Source organism: Pleurodeles waltl, chromosome 11, assembly GCF_031143425.1.
Source record: "Pleurodeles waltl isolate 20211129_DDA chromosome 11, aPleWal1.hap1.20221129, whole genome shotgun sequence".
Classification (NCBI taxonomy): domain Eukaryota; kingdom Metazoa; phylum Chordata; class Amphibia; order Caudata; family Salamandridae; genus Pleurodeles; species Pleurodeles waltl.
Window position 1 is genome coordinate 90,954,836 of NC_090450.1, and position 19,602 is coordinate 90,974,437.

Below are 19,602 nucleotides of genomic sequence, written 5' to 3' on the forward strand. Positions count from 1 at the left end.
GACAATGAACAGGATGTGAGAGTTCATGTAAAAGATTGGTTCATAATTGCTAGAAATGTCTTGATTTTCGAATTCCACCGAATGAAGATGAGAAATACTTAGATGCACTTAGCTTTTAAATCTGATCAGGGGCATGTGTTCGGCTATCCTGGATTGATTGTGTTAATTTTCTTGCAGGAAAGTGCTGAGATCATAGGCTTCACCCTGGGCATTGTGGCCGTGATCATCTCCTGGACTTCCAGAGGGCCTTTGATTACAAAAGTAGTAAGTGTGGGGTAGTAGGTGAATTAATGGTGTTTTATTTTGGAACTGATAAAGATGCATACTACTGGGAAGAGATTGCTTTTGTTAGATCCAGTTATCTACAATATGTTTTTTGTAACATTACGTGGTTTGCCATTAAGTCCGGTGCATCCTTTGGGCGAGTTAAGGCCACAGCCCGAGGCCACAGCTTCAGTGGGATAGAGAGTGAACTTCAAAGAAACCTACTGGGCTCTCAATACCCGAGTTACTCTCTGTTCCTGCCACTGGATTGATGAACCCGGATGCAGCGGTAACAAGAGTAGTATAAGCCTTACTAAAGGGAAAGACTTGAGTAGCAGCTGCTACCCTTACCTGATATCCATGCAAGTACTTCTGCCCTGGAATCACTCCCTAGGTCACCATTTGAAGGCCTCTGCTGCTGTCCATTGACCATCGTGTCCTTAAATCTCCCTTGCATGTTGTGCAAGCAGACTTCAGCTGACTATATCTGGAGCTTTGCAGAATGAAGGTGAATAAACAACAGTTCATCTGTTTAGCAAATAGCAACCTTCTCAGGTGGCCGTAGAAGCCTCAGGAGCAGGGGTCTTCAAACCGGGGTCGGGCCCCCTTAGGACGACCTCAAGTGATCCAGGGGGGTGGTGCCAATCTCTGGCCAAAAGTTTAATTATGCTAATAACAGGGCTTTGTTTTAATCTGAACAACATGAGCAGCAGTAAACCGCTCTGTAATGGGCCATAACTAACATGTTTTCTCATCTTTGACGATGAGAGGTGTCAAAAGGGAAGGGACTCCAAATAATCTTCAAAACCCCCACCCTCACTTCTAATAATCACACTGTAGATACTTTTACATGGTAGCAAGGCCTGCCTGGCCAGAATAGTGTGTGTGGGATCGTGTATTTGATTGCATTTTTAAAGCAGTATCAGAACTTTACTGCAATTTTTACATAAGTGTAGACCTATTTAAACATTGTTAATTTAATAGAAGAAATGTGAATAATTCGGAGAGGGGCCAAATTATTTTTTTTCCCCTCGGGGGGGAGGGGCTAGCATTAAAAAGTTTGAAGACCACTGCTTCAGAGCAATATTTCTCTACTCCCTGAAACACCTAAATGTGAGACCCCAAGCATTAAATCATTCATTCTCCACTACTTCAATATCCTCCTGCAGCTACCTCCTGGATTAACAACCTCCGCCACACACACTGTCCTGCTGCTCAGGAAACAACTAAAAACTTATGTGAACATACGTGCTCCCCACTGAACACAAAGTTAGAGCCACAATGTTGTGTGAAGAGCGTTAAAGCTCCGCCATGGTCTAGACTCTCTCTTGTTTTCCATTGCTGTCCTCCTTTTTTACAAACTTGGCTAGTTTGTTGCGAAGCGCTCTAAAACCTCATAGCAAAGAAGCACTATATAAAACTGTTGAATGAATGAATAAATACAGGTTTACTTGTAGTAGTTAGCTGGTTTTAACTCCCGATTTAAAGATTAGATTCTATTCCTAGTATATATTCCATCCAAGTCATTACCAGCACCATCACTTGCTAAGTTATAAGCCATTACACAATTACACTGGATAGATGATTCTGCCTCATATTAGTGGGCAGGCAGCAGAATCTTCCTCTCAATTACAACCAGGCCACAGAATTATGTGCCCTTTGCTGACATATTCTGTCCCTATCCATCACCAAACAACTAAACATGGATGTGCAGAAATATGTCATTGTTTTATTTTTGTTCAACAGTGCAAAGGAAAGCCCTTTCCAGGGATGCAGCTCTGGGCTAACTTCTTCTCAGTGATGGCCAGCCTCCTGTACGCTGCAGCTATTATGGCTCACGATCGAAAGGCTGAGTACTTCATCAGAGCAACACCTTGGTTCCTAATTTTCCTGGGCTCTGCTGCTCTTGATGTTGCTGTATCCTTTCCTGTATTTTGCTGCACGGAGAATGAGTATTGGGGTACAAGGGTAGATGTTAGCTTAGCATGTATTCTGATTGCTTTAAACATTAATACCCAGATGCTGGTATGTGTCACGCAGCACATTGCAGCATCCAAAACAGCTGCGCTGCGTGACAAGAGGAGAGCAGAAGAGCGCCATATTCACATAGAAATTGCACTCTTCTCCCTTCTCTCTAGCGCTGGAGCTGCTTTCAGCTGCTGTGCGCCATAGTCAAGGGTGTGTGCGCGAGTCTAGCATAGGTTTTGTACAGAAAGGATATCCTTCCGGTGCCAAATGCTATGCCTAGACAAATACACACGCTTTTCCCACTTTGTGTGCTGTACAGTGCAGCACACATACAAATTCAGAAAAGCAGGGAGAAATGAAAAAAAAATTCCGTTTTGCACCTGCTTTTAAAATGTATTCATTTTTGGCACTAAACCAATCCAATGCAAATACCTATTTGCATTGGTTTGTGAATGCCAAAAAAGGTTTAGCGGTGATTTAGCATTACAAAAGCAACGGCAAACTGATGCTTAAACTTTGAGAATCAGGGCCTAAGTTTGCTAAAGAGAATCAACCTGGCAAACTATTATCAGACGGAGGCCACAGTCTTTTGAGCTGTGACTGAGCTGTCCTGAACAGGGGAGTTACAAGAGTAAACCATTCTTCTACCTCATGGCAGACACTGGCTTCTCTTTGCATTGGCTCATTTTCAGATATGTGCATGGGGGAATGTAGCAACACATCAAACAACAATATAGTTATGAAATAAAATATTAAAGGATCAACCCCAATTTAGAGCAATATGTTTTAACTAGATGCTCAAAGAGTAAGAAAATTTAGCATATGGTTCAAGTGTTGTTGAAGCGAACCATTGCCATAAACCCCAGTGGTAAAATGTTGCTCTAATATAACCCAAATTGAGAGGTGAAAATTCGTAACAAAAAACTGACTGAATCCTGCCAAGGGACTTATCTATAATCCACCACGCAGGGTGGCTAAACACACATATTCACATTAAACTTGGGAGTAGGTCTAACAAACCATTTTTCTACTCCATTAGAGAACAGGGAAGAGAAACAAAGTGACCAGGTGGTTAATGCTGAAGCTGGTGGCCAAAAAAGGTTCCTACTAGTCTGAATACAGTAAATGGGAATTCTTGGAATGCAAAGAAAATCTCAATCAAAAACTCCAGCCAGGAGAAGGTGCCTTTCTGTAGACCAGCTTTGTTGTGAATTTGTTGTGAGTTCCTCGGGTCTTCCCTCTGGAGATCTTCTTTAGCTCTTGAAGTCACTACTGATAACCTGTTTACAATGAGGGCTCGATGTCCTCAGATTGCAGTCTCCGTAGCTTGGTCTGAACAGATTTTGGGAGATGGCTTTACCTTGCCTAAGCAGATGCTTCCACCAATCTTATAAGATTGTCTTTCAAAGATCAGTACTACGTGGTTGTCTATGTGTATGTTTGTATGTTGTTTTGGTATTGTGCAAACTGAGCGCTTTACATGATCAGTCATTGATGCAGTTAATGAGTGATTGGAGGTACCTGGCTTATGGGAGCAGTAGTCAACTATTACTGAATTGTTATGCTGTGTTCTTTAAAGCGGTGCATCAGCTGTTTTCTAAACTGGAGTGGGGTTGGGCGGTCCTGTAAATTCAGAGCTGTTGTTGCACATCCTAGCTGCATATATAGAGAAGGCTTGTTGCCTTATTTAATTTTTTGCACATTTGTACCTCCTTTATGATTGTGTCCTGATTGCAGGTGTTAGCACATCTGACCTTAATAAGTAAACTTACAAGGGGATGCAAATAGGTTGATGAACCTTTTGACTCTCAATTAAGATGTTCTTACCAGAGCTCCAGTACATAATCAATAATCAATACACAATAATCAATAATCATTAACAATCAATTACATCAATAATCAATGGAGTCAGTAATTGTCACACACCATGACTTTTCAGTCATGAATAACCACACCTGCAGTGTTGTTAAGTCAAAGTTACCTAAACTACCTCCCAAATCCCTATTGGTCAATTAATTGTATGTTCACTCTTTGTCCAATAAAACTAAAATCCCAAATCTATTAATTCTAATATTACTCCATTCACATGTCGTATATTGGTTTGTCTTGCAATGTCCTCATCATCTGGCTTGTCAGGTAACAATATTGTTGCAGCTTCTACTTTAGTTAGTATCTTCATTGTTCTTGTCCTGGGAAAGTCAGTCTCACACACATTACCCATAAAATGTTACTTTAAAAGAAACATCATCTTCTAGAAGTCGGTTGTCACGAGAAGCTTCCATTATGAGCACATTTAAACAATACAATAGATATTCACAGTTTAACTCCTTTGGACAGCCATTTTCTTAAACGTTAAGAAATACAGCTTGTACATGAGGCCTGGCAAGTAGGCCAAGACACTCGCTAAGTTAAGATCTACAATTAATAAAGCTAAGCTTAATTCATAAACCTTAATATGACATATTACTGCACTGGTCAAACATATATTCAACATTTCATAATATTAAATCATTGATTTGTACATTTCTTTAACATTGGTGGCCATTCTTCGTAATCACATTTTCAAATGCGTGCATTATTTTTCTACATTATTTTATTTTCTATGTAAACTTATTGTTCAAAATACATAAACACTCATTAATAATATTTATTAAAACACCTGCACTAGCACAGGTATGCAGGAAGACACTGGAGATGGTGAGCTTTTCAGGCAGATAGGTTGATGTTCTGGTCATGATGGTTTTTAAGGTGGTGTCGTATAGCAGGGGTGGGGAGGGGAATAGACCTTTTCTCCTGATGAATGACCACATAATTCTTTTTTCTCCCATCAATTTAAATGTCTGCCCAGGATTGGTTCAGTGGTAATAGCAGTAATAGCTAGGTACTGTTAGATGCATCTTCATGACTAGGTATGGCAAATCCTGTCCTCTTAGGCTGAGCATCTATGAAGCCACCTTATGGCAGGCAACTGTCCTCAAAGTCCCTACAGAGTTGCACCAAAGCAGTCATCATTTCAGCATCATGCATTCTACTACTGCATTTCGGACCCTTCAATATTCAGATGACACAGTAGGTTGCAGACACAAGAGCAACTGGAGACCTCAATGGGAGTCTGTCGAAAAGCTTGCAGAGCCAGTCATATTAACAGGTACTTGGTCCAGAATGGCAATATTATAGGTCCGGGTAGGATACCCTCGGAGGATACTCTTGAGCCTCCTAAATTCTGCCAAATGGCCCCCACACCCTCCTCTGTAACAATGAGGACAAAGCTGGAAAGATGACATCTAGTCAGTGAAATATTACTGTGTTTTTCCTGGCCCTATGATGATGTCATGCATCTCTTTGGCGGGACAAGCAATCTCCCTGAAGAATCGTCTCATTGTTTATGACACTGCACACCGCTGACCAGAACAGGTACGGCACCCAGAGCTAGTGGAGCCAAAGAGTTTAGAAGTAACCTTGGTGAAGAATGGGATGAGCGTTGGGCGACATCTCACATGTTTGCCATGTCCTCCTAAAGGTGCATAATCCCAACTAGCTATGGTTAGAATAGTATAGGAAGAAGGTAGTTCTCAGTAGAAATCAAATGCATTAAAACATTAATCTGGGTCCTTCACCATCCCTATTTGTAATTAAGCCTAAATCACCTTTTAGCTGGGTAAAAGTATCAACTTTACCCCACTCATAATTTTAGATTTAAATGAGATAATCTAAATCTAATGTATAACCACAATGCTTTGATAAGCGATTTCAATGGCTTTCACCAAAGCAGAGATAATAATAATGGATCCTGAGTTTGGATAGCAGCAGTTGTGGTCTTTATGAGGTCTGACGGTTCTCGGTTGATAAAAAAATGTATCTATGGTTGGCAAAATAACAGTTGAAGGTGTAAGACAAATTACCTATACATTATATTGAGTGACCGGGTGCATAAAACGCCAACAGTCCTCTAGTTATCAGAATTTTTGCACCTCTTGATCAGTCTAACTGATGTCAAGCCAGTCCAATCTTAAGAAGGCATAATGGAGGAGATGGGCATTCTGTTTTTAAATAAATAGATGGGGTTGAGACTTCCTCAGACCAGCACATGATCGGAAACCAGAGTATCCAAAGGCAAACACATTTTCTGGTTCAGTTGTTTTATTCACTTGCTCTGTTTTTTAACTTCTAAAGGTAGTCTCAGGCTCCCATAGGTTAGATACTATTCTCTATGCACTTTCACCTACACACTGAACATCTAGATTGAAAGCTAGGGTGCATAAAAAGAGATTCAAATATGTTTTACCCATTAGGTTCCACATGTGTTTGACATTGCTGTGGCTGCAGGGAGTTTGTCGTTCAATGCCATGTACCATGTGGGCTTCTCTACATATAAACATGGGCCAACAGTGCATCAAAGTTTGTATGTAGCTGTGGCTTAAACATTATTCATTGCTAATTCTAATTGTTGCTGATAAGCCCCTGCACATATTCCCACAGACTGGAACATGGCATTATATATTCTTCAATAGGAAACTGTTCAATAATTTGGTATTTCCTGTATCCTATATCATGAGAGAAGGCAGTTAGACCTACATTTTCAAGTTAACATTTTCTTGATTTGTTAGCACTCTCACAAACGTAAGTAGTGGCAAAAAAGCACAATGTACATGCTATATGTCCAAGAGGAGTACGCAGAACTATAATTGAGAATTGCTTAGCAATACAGCACGGGTTGTTTTTTTAGCCGGGGTCATTGGGCCCTGCACCAGTACCTGTAGGCTTATGGATTAAATAGGGCATTTATTCTTGGCTTATCCTTCGAAGGCTTTTATGAAGTTGATTCACATCCATTTTCAATAGTAAAGCTATAAGTTGCTTATAAATGTTCGCTCTATATCTGGTACATATCGGGACTAACCTTCTTTAAGAATATCTAACATTATAATTTCAATTTTCACTTATTTTGTACATATTCACACTAGGACCCCTGCACTACTTTTATATTTAGAAAGTGAACACTGGTAAAAAGGGCATCTACCTGAATTTTTTGGTTCAACTGGAAAATGTGCTGATGTAATTTTCTGTTCATGAACATCATCTATGGCTCCAAGAATTATTCACGGAGATTAGAACTGGCACAGAGGAGCCACAGTAGTTCAACAACAATAGAGAGCGCTGAAGACCACATGGTCTACGATGCCACAGAAGGTTTCAAGGCAGACAAGCTGAAAGGACAGAGGTCTGTCACCTAACCACCACAACCAGTGTCACAGATTTCATTTCTTCTTCCATTTTATTGATTTAAACTTTGGTCACCTAAGTAACTTATAGTGGCATCTCACTTCCACTCTAACAGCGCACTGCACAAGGACAATGATTTGTGTGGCCAATTTATCTAGTCTCCGTCTCCCAAAGTGTACCAGTTTAGGGTCTGCTTCTTAACAGCTGTATACCCAAAACATAAGCCAAGATGTTGTAAAACAAGATATAGTGTTCATGTTTAATAGTGCAATACTTACCAAAGCCGTACAAGGCCAGCTTACCTTGACGGAGTATGCCCACGCAAGGTTGGTTTGGGTAAATACTTTAATGCAGTAGCAAAGCTTGAACCAACACTCTCAGGTTGTAAGAAGGGCCTGTTGGACAATGCCTTACCGTCTAGACCAAAGCTGTAACCAGGTTCAATGAAAATAGCCTCTGTTAAACTTAAATATGTTGGTCTAAGCAACAAAACCAGCCTCAGGGAAAGTGTATGCAGCCTGTTCCAAACCAACCAACCATTATATCAATATAGTAAGAAGTAAAAAACCTAATGTGTGCACATCAAAATTAACAAATAGATGACAATGGATAGGGAAAAGCAGAGCAAAAATGATTAGTGAACATGTAGTGGTTTAAACAGCATGGCAAGTGTGAACGGATGGGAGCCATCTTGAAGCAGGAACTGCCTTTTCCTCAAGTACATTCTAGTATTTCAATGTTGGCATGATGTGCTTTACATCAGAACTCTAAGTAACACTACGATTTGTGTGGGTGAGTTCAGATGGTCAACAGGCCATGCTGCCAGAGGGAAGAAGGTTGTCCACAAGCATCACAGCTGGAACCCGCTTTTGGTGCAATTCAAACATTGTAGTAAGCCTACCCTTTCTGTCTGTGTCCACATTTCCCAGCAAGGGATTAGTATCAAACTCCATGAGAAAGATACAGAAGTAACTCTTGTAGACAGTGTCCATAGACACCTCCAGTATTAGGATTGAAGATGGGCTATTATGTCCCAACCTAAACATTGATGAAAACCCTATGATCTGATATGTGATGAGAACCTAACATTCAGTTACTGAATCCTGGCTGAATAAGACCTCAAATTACAACCTGGAGCTGGCTATCCCTGCAGACTGTAAAATCCTGAGCTGTGATATATCTTGGACAAGAAGTGGGAAGTTGCCATCATGTTATTGTCAGATTCCTGAAACACTAATGCTGATGTCTGCGTTCTCCTGACTGTTCAATTAGAGTATTGTCCTACCATCCCTCTGAATCCAGTCATCTTTTCCTCAATAACTGTTTTGCCCTTTGTTGCTCTGCAGCTCTGCATTCTGCCGTTAGTGTCTTGGTACGAGGAAACTGCAGCCATATCCAAGGAAGCAGCCAGACATATTCCTCTAATGGACCACCTGAGTTAATTCATTGCTTATAAATGTCTGCTCTGTATTGGAATTACCCTTCCATAGGAAGGTAATCGAACGTTGTGTGACCACTCCACTTACTTGCAATATCTTGGTTATTGAACTGCTAGACAATTTTCAGATGGGATTTAGATAAGGTAACAGCACTGAAAAAAGCTTTTCTACAAGTGCTAGACAATGGAGTCTACTTTTGTCATTCAGAAATTGCTAGCCTTATTGTGCCCCAGTTCCTTTATGCTACTTTCAACACTGTCCATCATACTTCTCCTATTTACATCCTTAATCCTTGCATCCCTACAACCATAATGACATCTAAACAGGTTTATCTTGAGCCGGTCATCCAGTCTCAATAGATTAAAATCCGTAACTTTTTATCTAGCAGACTCAGTCTGCTACAAGGAGTTTCTCACGGCTCTATACTGTCTCGGTTATTTGTCAGTCTGTGTATGGAACAGCATTGGGTTATCCTTAGCAATTCTGGCATCCTTTATCATCAATATGCTGATGATGCACAGGTATAAGTCAAGCTATACTCACCCATTGTCATCACAATCCCCTCTAATACCTTGGAGGCATTCAAAGGTGGATGACTTCATCATTCAAAACTCAAACCACTGAAAGTTTTTTGTTAATCTCTACAAAAAATCCGAGTGATCTATTCATGGATCTTTAATATCTTGGACTGTAAACTAGTTTGTTGACAATGCAAAATCATAATGTTTCATAGATTTAACTTACAATTTCAAATCAACACCACGATTAGGTGCGCTTGGTTCCATCTTGGGTTACTTCGGGGTTACAGATAGTTTATTCAGGAAAAAACAATAATGTCAGGCTTTGTCTGAGGGAGTAGAGTCTCATCCCACGCAAGGTCTCTGTGAAGATATAGAGAAACAAGTACCTTGCTAGAGAAAGAAGACACAAATGGGGACGGGAAGGAAGACACAGGAGTACTCACTGGAGAGTCATGTCATCCGAAATCTCTAACAAGGACTGTCATTGGTTAATGGCCTGGCGTAAGGAGGGAACTTTGGGCAGCAGATGAAAGCAGTTCTAACTAAGTAAGGTTTAAGGTGAAAGATTAGTGCCCAAGAATTCCAAATAAAAGCTGTTGCAGTGATGCGTTACCCTCTGTCAGATAAGCTAGTGCTGATCTAGGGCAACTTTTGAGTTACGCCAACCAGACCTCAACCAGGATACCAGCCCAGATCCTCAGGACATCAAGGAGCAGACAGCTCTAGAACAGCAACAAGGAAGTGATAGGACAAACAACATATAAACACAACAAAGTGGCAAGTTCTGAAGTAAATGGACGGGGGCTAACCTGAGCAGCGAACCAGGAGGGAGAAAAACAATAAATGTGTTAGCACCCAAAGTCAGGTGTATGAACTGAGCAAAAGCAGAGAGCCGATACAGCCACACAATGTTGGCAGGGAAGGAGACACGTATGCCAGGCGGTTAACTAATAAATCTAATACTGATGGCCCAGATGGGAACCTCTGACCTAGTGAGTACACACTCCCATAATGGTTGGTAGTTTAATGTTTCCCAGAAGCCACTGCCCAGTCTTCTACCACTTCTTACCTCTTCCCTGGTTGAAGTGCTTGGTTTTATGGCTGACATGAGGGGTGATATGGCATCCATGCTGTTGTGATGTCATTTAAGTGATCTGAACAGGTCTTAACATGCATGAGTGTCTCTGGCCAGTTCCCAGCTCACACCTGACCTGAAACCTTGAGAATGAAGACTTTAATACAAGCCCTCTTTCTCTTCAGTCTGGAACACAGTGACTTGCTCCACACTGGAATACCCGAAGACCATCTTACACCCCTCAAGGTAGTTTACGTTGCTGGAACTCACTTTGAAAAGGAATGCAAGACGTTTCACTCTGTACTTCCTGTACAAATAGAGCTACTGTAGTTCTCCATTAAAGCTAAAACACGGTCTAAATGGCTTGCCTCAAACACTTACATTGCACATAAGCTTCTTTCTGGCGGTCAGCTGCTCCTACAGAGTGCAGATTCTGTCCTAGAACTGCCAGCCTCTAAAATAGCTGTCTAGAACTTAATATTTGTCAGGCAGCTCAACGGGGATATACAATTCCCATATACTCGCTCTACGCACCACTCCCATTCTAGCAACATTTGAAAAGGAGCTGAAAATATTCTGGTTTTGAAGGCACTTCAGTTGTGGTTGAAAATAATCTTACATCCTTGTATGCCTACCTTCCAGTTGCCTCATACCTCTGCACCAGACTCTATTTCTGCTGCCTGCTAGGTGCATCCTCTCCAGTGCTCTTCATAATCCCTGCTGTCTTAGCATTTCCAGCCTTGTACACACATGTTTTGTAACACCTGAAGAAATTTCCACTCTGAATTTTCTTAATCTTAATTTTAGTGCACATTTTCACTATATATCTCACTTGTTTTAATGTGGAGCTCCTGTTTGTTGTTGATGGATGGATGGTGTCTGCACACTATTGGTCTAGGTTTTACAAAATGTGGCATTATTTCAAATATGTCTGCGAAGTCCAAATCCAAGTTAGCCCTTGGTCCAATCATTTCTAATAGGCTTCCATGTTAGACACCCAGAACAAGTACCTAATTATAATGTTGCGGTTAGAGAGCAGGGTCTTCATACAGAGTTTGGAGTCACTCATGTTTGAGGTAGGTTCTTTACTACATGTAAGCCCCTAGGTTACAACAATAGCAGGAAGGTCATGCCAGGCCTCCATCATCGCCCCAATGGTTTCTATCTCCTAGATACCACTCCACAAGTCTCCGGCATTCCATTACATCATTCACTCTCATCATTCTAGACAGCAGCTCAGACATACAAAGAGTAGGGGCACACAGGATATAACACACCTCCCTTTCTTACAAACCTCAAAAGCACAAGCATTGATTCCCTTGCATATAAAGTACAGGGACAGTCATTCACAATCACTCAATCTCCAAGTCTCTACCTCTCACAGTTTCCCAACAACAGCCTGTTAAACTAATGATTAAGGCAAACAAAGAAAACAAAGTCACTGAAACCTTGTGACTAATCAACACATAAGGCTTCACACACTTAATGTCGCCTTCTCATGACGGAGGGTACCCCAATCGGGGGTTCATGTCTGAACTAATGACATAGCATCTGCAGTCATGGCAGGGGAGTACATAGGGTGCCACAGGTACAATAAGGGAGCTCTGTCCAGCTAATAGGCGTATCATAAAAATGACAAGACTTGCTTCTGTGTAGCTAACAATTCCTAATTTTCTGCATTACAATTCATTTCTGCATCAAATTCCGTCAGAACTCTTCTTTGTTATAAGACTTTTCCATCTCCCCGAGCTGTCTCTAGCATCATTCAATCACTGTCATTTGAGGATGACTTGACAGCCTTCTGCACAAATGTTGAGGACATCTGCATGGACATCAAAACTCCAATTAAGGCAATGCCGGGAATATGGTCATGGAGTATAGGGATTGAATCAGTCAGGGTTATAAACTTCTTCCCAGAAATAACTACATGCGCTGTATCCCAGGTACTCGATTATGTGTGTTACAAATGTTACTATGCATTGAAAGGCATAGTGCATGCTTGCGTAGTCAGTTTGTGCACTGAATGGCATATGTTGTGCGTATACTTATCATACATGCACTGGGGCTAAAACTTGGACTACAAAATAGTTGATCTATTTTGTGCAAGCTTATGGAATGATTTGTGTGTGCACAAAATTCTTCTGTTCTACCTTTCTTCAGATTAATGGGGATTTTCCATTTACTTACTGAGTATTAGCAGTGGGTGTAGCTATAAGCTCGCGGGGTGACCTTGTCGCTAACGAGACGCAAAATAACAAACTAATACTTGCATGATGCTCCTGGTAAAATCATTGTATTCAGCTTGGTGTGCCTAATGAAAGGCCATGCCTCCTCCATAGAAATGTTAAGGAAGGTATAAAAAATTACCTTATTTTGGGGCAAAGAAAGAAACTGGTTGCTGGGAAGCATGCTGTTGTTGGGACACTGAATTGAAGATCTTCTGGATACAGGTGTGTGGGAGTTAATATATAACTCTGCAACAAACTGAATAATAATAACATAAAGATTCAAAGCAAAAGCAGAGGCTCAGACCACTTCATTAGTGATGTGAGCTGAAGAATGATTAGGGTGTATCTTTTATTTAAATAATATTTTAATTGCTGTGGCGTTTTATTATGGGGATACATCTAACACATAGCAAATGTTAATTATATAAGGGATAAAGTGTCCGCTGCCGTACGTTATAAGGGTATTTCAAGTCACCAAACAGTTTCATAACCATCTAGACAAATGAGGCAGAAGGCCACATTCCTGTAGAAGGTTATGGAACTCTGAAGTGGCTTGCAATATCCTTATTAATTATGGCAGAGGGTACTTTATTTCATATAATACATGGTCACACCATCACCTTTCCATCAAACTACTTACAACCTGGGTGCATCGCTCTTTCATATAAAACAGAGTGCATGTTTGCAAACATGAAGAATAAAAATAGAACCTGCAGACTTATACACATCATAAAACATGTTGCAACAAGAAACCGTTCAATGCAAATCAGTTTTTTTTTAAAAATGCAACAGCTCGGAATGTGAAGAAACTTTCAGAAAGATTCTAACTTTTCAATAATTATTTCAGGAGTGCAAAAAATAAATTTTTGGTAGTCACTGTGAGCTAGAAAAATTGAGCAGAAGAAATAAAAGCAACATTTCATTTACATTGCATTAAAAAGCTACTCTGTGACCTGACGTTTCACCCTGGCTGCTGGCAGCAGGCATTGTTTTGTCAGATCTCGACTGTAATAACTTATTACAGTTGAGTTCTGACATCTTTTCCTTATAATCGGCAATTGGGTGCATCACAAATTGCCAATAATGAAGAAATGAGAGACTGGTGTTTATACAGGGATTGCAGAGTCCCATATAGTATAATAAAATACAAAGGTGTGTGCATAAACTAATACTGGGAGGGTAAGGCTGCCCTTTTATCTTTCCTCTGTAAGAGCAAAAGATTATCTGACAGGTCTATTGAATTTTATTCATATTCATATGTAGTTCAGAGTTCGTGGAGAGAAATACCCCTCCTATTTCTTTTCCTCCACAAAGGTCATAGTTTCCTCTAGGGTCTAGGGAACTCTACAAGGCTTTAGCCCAAAAGGAGGAGTTTACTTAACAGTAGCAACGAAGTGGGAAACATCTCCTAATACCCGGGCACTAGTATCCACTTACACACTAACTATAATAGAGGCGCCCATAGGTATTGTAAACTCCTCCTGGTGTAAAGGTAAGGGGCCGCCTTGTCCAACTAGGGTTTGTTAATCTTGAAAGATATGAAGGATTGTGAGTACTGATTCCTGAGTCTCTGGCAAGAATAGCTGAAAAAGTAATAATTCCAATGAAGGTAACATGAACCGGAAGGGAAATCCCACGATCAGTTGGAAATATCACATTCATCAAAGTGGAAACACTGTTAAGTGATAGAGGTATTTTATTCCTAGGTTGATAAAGACCTTGCTGATGGTGCAACACGTCTACCATATGTAATCCAACGGGTCCTTCTGCACAGCATGATCCTTATAGGTTCACAAAAGTTCACATATGCTGAACACATTGTTCTATGGTGGGTTTCCACACACTGCACAAGCCTTACGTTGGCCTTTCGGCATAAGCGTGACAGATATGGCCAGCATTGGCCATGAACATCGCACACCTTGCTAAGGATCAACGAAATGTGAATATGAGAGAAATGTTAAGGAATATGATAGGGATTTATTGGTAGCATATCCAGGATGTTACAACAGCAGGGGTGTATGCGCAACAGTCGCAGCTCAGGCATCCGCCCATGCTCACACACCTGATGTTAATTACAACATTTTCAATGCTATGGTGGTGCATTGCCCATCCAGGTGGAGTAAAATTCCATTATGGCTTGCTACCAAGAAATATAATCTTGAGGTGGTGTACTCTAAGTGTGTATAGCACACGAAGCATAGAATTATGAATGTGTGTCTTCATGTAGGGATGGTGTCTATCCATCAACAATGCAACCTTATATCATCACTGTATCATTTCAGCAGCAGTATGGCATGAAGTTCTTAAACAGATTCAAGAAGGGCATTGCGCCCCCCCAAAAGTAGATATTGGTATGATATTGATAACACACCCAAAATTAATCTCACCTGTTCAAAGAGCAATGCAAAACTGAGCGTATCTCAAAGCTACAAGCCGTTCCACAGGATCAAAAATAAACGGAGTTACCAAAAATGATTTATCTGCTTCGTTTCTATGGGCAGGGACAATCCAGGAACCAGAAAACAAAAACCATAAGTGAAATCTGAAGCAGACAATGAAGGGAATTTGAAGGAGAAAGAACAGCATCAACAGAGACCTCAGGGTGATAACTCTAAAACCTTGGGTAGATTCCCTAAAATGAAAACTACTTTTAGCGAGGAGGAGCATAAGATTTAGGGTTTACAAGACTGAAAATGTATAGCCCTTGAGAGCTATCAGTTTTGTGGTGAATATTACACATACTCTGAATATTATAGGATAGGAGGCCGATTCCCAGCTTTGAGGTACGTGTTACGCTAACACAGAGGCATTTGATTTTGAACTATTAATTTGAATAAATTGAAACGTTTGTTTTTTCCTTTTTTGATTACACCCTCACGTAGAAGGCGTTTGTCTAAAATGCTTGAACTAAAAAAAAGAAGAAAAAAATCAAGATAAAATCTACAGAGATGATAGCTCGGGTATTCCCTTTCACTTGTCTCATTGTCACCATTTCAGGTCCTTGACTTTTCCACAGCAACCTTTAATAACTGAAAAGAAAATGTGTCAGAAGAGAAAACACATTAATGGTGTTGACATTGGTGAGGCTGTTCTCAAGCTCTGGTCAACCGAGAAACCTATGGATCCATTCTTTCAGTCATTCCTACGACGTAAGGCAGTGCGTGTTTGCGCCAGTTTACGTCACCTCTATTTATGCTTCCACAACTCCGAAGAAGTTCTAGAATGAGATTGCATTCATTTCATATCTGTTGAAGTCCATTGTGTCGGTCCTTGACAGAAATGGCTACCGAGACCTGAGACTGGTAGCACCGACCCTAGATACCACACAAAGGCCCGCATTACCTAGAACTTCGAACCCTCAAAATCCAGAGCTTTTGTGCGTAATGCAAAGCAAACGGCATTGGCAATCAACTTTCTTGTCAGAGGTTATTTTGCACCGGAAGTTGATGGGGCCAATGTGCCAAAAACGCTGTGTGTTGCACAGGACCAGCCCCCACTAAAGTATGCAAAGGGGGCATAACTTGGAGTAGCCAAGGCAAGCACCCCTAGGATTGACCAGAGGCCAGACGGTTATGACAGACTGATCTAGCTTTGGGTGAAATCTTAATTCCAAATCAAACCACATCCAAACAGTAGACAAGTAGCATGCAGCTTGATATTCCAACATGTAATTGGTACTTTAAGCCAAATGGCATATTTTAGTCACTTGACCCTTAGTTGGATGTCCTCTTGTAGTAATGTGCACCTGAGTGAAACTTGAGTACAAGGTCCACACCAGACATCTCTCCCTCGCCCCTGGACCGTGGCACAATGCATAGCACGAATGCCACCTATGACATAACTTCATCAGCCAGCAGCTCTCTGTAGATTTGACACTGGGCAATTTTGTTTGTTTGTGGACCATAGTGCTGCAGTGTTTCATGCAGTGTTCTGTTACATGAAAGATACCAGATCTGGGCCAAAGAATTATACCACGGTGTAGGCAAAAGTTTATATATATATATATATATATATATATATGTCCAACAAAGTTTCCCGAAATATCGAGGCTCCACGTGGTGGTCTTGACATGGGAACGGGAATCCCATAAATATGTTACACGTATTTTCTTCTCCAATAAAAAGAAAAGTCAAGACACAAGCGATCAGTTGCAAAATATATTAACAAAACAGAAAGGATCTTCCTCCCAACGCGTTTCAGCCGTAGCCTTGTTCACGGATGGGGGAGAGTTACATTCAACACAATTAAATACACACATAAACATAAAACAGGGACTCAATATCACAAGGAAATCCTTTTTAGAAGTAACGCGACCGCGGGCCTTTTCATAAACAGACCGTGGTGTACTGGTAGATATTCTTGAAAGCGATGCTGTGAAGTAAGCCCGAAGACACGAGGAAACTTTTACTAAAAGCAACGCGACCGCGGGCTTTATCCAAATAGACAGCGGTGAACTGTTAGATATCCTTGAACGCGCGGCTGGGAAATAATAATTGCAGCGCTCTTGGATACATTTAGAACAGATATGAGAATTTCGTCTTCGTCTCCGAGATATTGCATGGAACGATAACAAGGCATTAACACTTGGAGAGAATCAGCCTATACTGAAGGATGTTCGTTTACACCACAACACCACTCTGGGGTAACTAAATAAGTTTGAATCTTTATATTTATTTATTAGCGAACTGGCAATGAGATTTATATTTATATATATTGCTTTTTGGGCTGGCACTTTAGCAACACAGGAATGGCTCAGACAAGACTAAGATCTAAAATGTTTGCATAGTGGAGTGCAGTTTGTAGGAACTCTTTGGTGAGTGCTATACTCCAAGCCATAATAGATTTGGACTTTCTGACTCTGACTACATCAATCCTTATACTGGACAATGTGTGGTGTGGAGTGGGCTTTTGTTTTGATTTTTTGATCACTTGATTTGAAGTTGTGCCCACATTTGATCAGTTGCTTTAGTAAGGACTATATCGTTTTTTCAGAAATGGCTTCCTCATTAGAAGTTCGAAGAAAGGAAATGTCTAGTAAACTTTTTTTCACCCAATATGCTCGTGAAAGAGATACATTACAAGGAGGTTCCACTATAAGTTCCGGGTTACAAGTACAACTTCTGTATGATAAATTGGAGAAAGTGATGAGGAAAGAACACTCTTAGTGGTGGGAGATTGAATCTCTCCAGCAATATATTGAGGCTGAACGTGTTCCGAGAGGTTTACGCATTTATACAATTCCCTCGTATGAGGATCCTGATCCGGAACTGTTGGATGAATGGGCGGAGAATTCTAAGGTCAGTTAGCTCAATATGATGAAAATCTTGATCAAATATGCCTCTAAGGAACGAGTGAAAATATTAGAAGAGATTGATAAAACTACCAATTTGATCCTTACAACAGTCTCACAAAGTGCCTTTGATGAAGTGAAGGGCAATTTAGATAAAAAAACTTTCCAAGTTTGAAGAAGAGATCACTACAAAGAAACAGAGGAAATTCATACGGGACTTTAAAGACTATCAATCAGGGAGGATCCTGACCTTTCACCGTAAATATGACCATATGTATACGGAGGACTACACGGAACCTTCAATGTCTGAAAATAGTGGAGCAATAGAGATCAATTTGAGATTACCGGAAGAAAGTGATGTCTGATAGTAGTCTGTCTGACACATCTGCAAATCCTCCAGGCAAAAACACAAATGTGGATACCAGTGCTAGTAGATCTAATTTTTTGAAACAATTCCGTCTCTTATACCAAGGAAGGACAGAACAAAGGAAGGATTTTTTTTACCCAGGGGCAGGGAGCACAAATAAAGAAAAGAAGGACCTCCAGGAACAGGGATGACCACACGAGCATGCAAAGCTCCGTAATGACAGTAGTAAATCTGTCAAACAGGGCTTTAACTCAGGAGGAAGAAAAACTCTTAGCCCTAGGACTTTCTTTCTGCCCTTCCAATAACTTTGATTATTTACAAACTCGGATAGATCTCTTCCATTTTATAAGGAAATTAAAACTATAAAAATGGTACAAAAATAAAACGTCGCAAGAAACTACTCTGGAAAAAACAAATAGAATTAGCAAACTGTGTATTTCAGATATAGACTTACTACATACATTATCAATGTTGGATTCTGATACCAACACACATGATGATCCATTTGTAAATTTAGACAACTTGGGTATTGAGACAGATATTTCATGTCCCAGTCCTTTTAAGCCTAAATCTATCTTTCTACCAGTCGTTCAGTGTGATGTTATTCAGGTTTTTGAAAAAGACATGATCAGCCAATTTAAGAAAATGAGATATAGTTATAAAAATATGAAATATGACAATCTCACCATGCAACAGAAAATGGCTTTGGATAATCTCAATAATGACTCCAATATTGTTATCCGTGAGTCTGATAAGGGGGGCAATGTAGTTGTCCTAGATAAGAACCATTATGTATGGGAAGGAGAACGGCAGTTAAGTGATTCTAATTGATATACCCCTGCCAATCATTTGGAACTGAAATTGTCCAACATACAGTATCATGGGCTGTTGACTGACTGGAGAGATAAGGGTTTATTGGTGTGGGAAGAATACCAATTCCTCAAATGTGATCATCCTAGAATCCCAGTACTGTACCTTTTGCCAAAGCTGCATAAAGACAAACAAAATCCACCTGGTAGACTGATTGTGTCGGCAATAGGGTCACTACTGGAAAATACTTCGAGATACATAGATTTTTTCCTCAGGCCTTTTGTGGAAAGTTTACCTTCCTACGTGAAGGATACTACACAATTTTTGAGGATGGTGGTGGCCTGGGATGGAGGGATGAATTTCTGCTTTTGACATTAGATGTTACGTGCTTGTACACGTGCATCCAACATGAATTAG

General features: G+C 40.5%; 1 protein-coding gene across 2 annotated transcripts in view; it reads left to right on the forward strand.

Annotated features, from left to right (window-relative positions):
* Nucleotides 1–19,602, forward strand: part of TMEM44 (transmembrane protein 44) — a 143,614-nt gene that overhangs the window by 60,857 nt on the left and 63,155 nt on the right. For both annotated transcript variants that reach the window (XM_069213164.1, XM_069213165.1), the window contains exons 5-6: nt 178–264; nt 2,011–2,181. In XM_069213164.1, the coding sequence (XP_069069265.1) occupies nt 178–264; nt 2,011–2,181 (258 nt within the window). The remainder of the gene's footprint in view (nt 1–177; nt 265–2,010; nt 2,182–19,602) is intronic.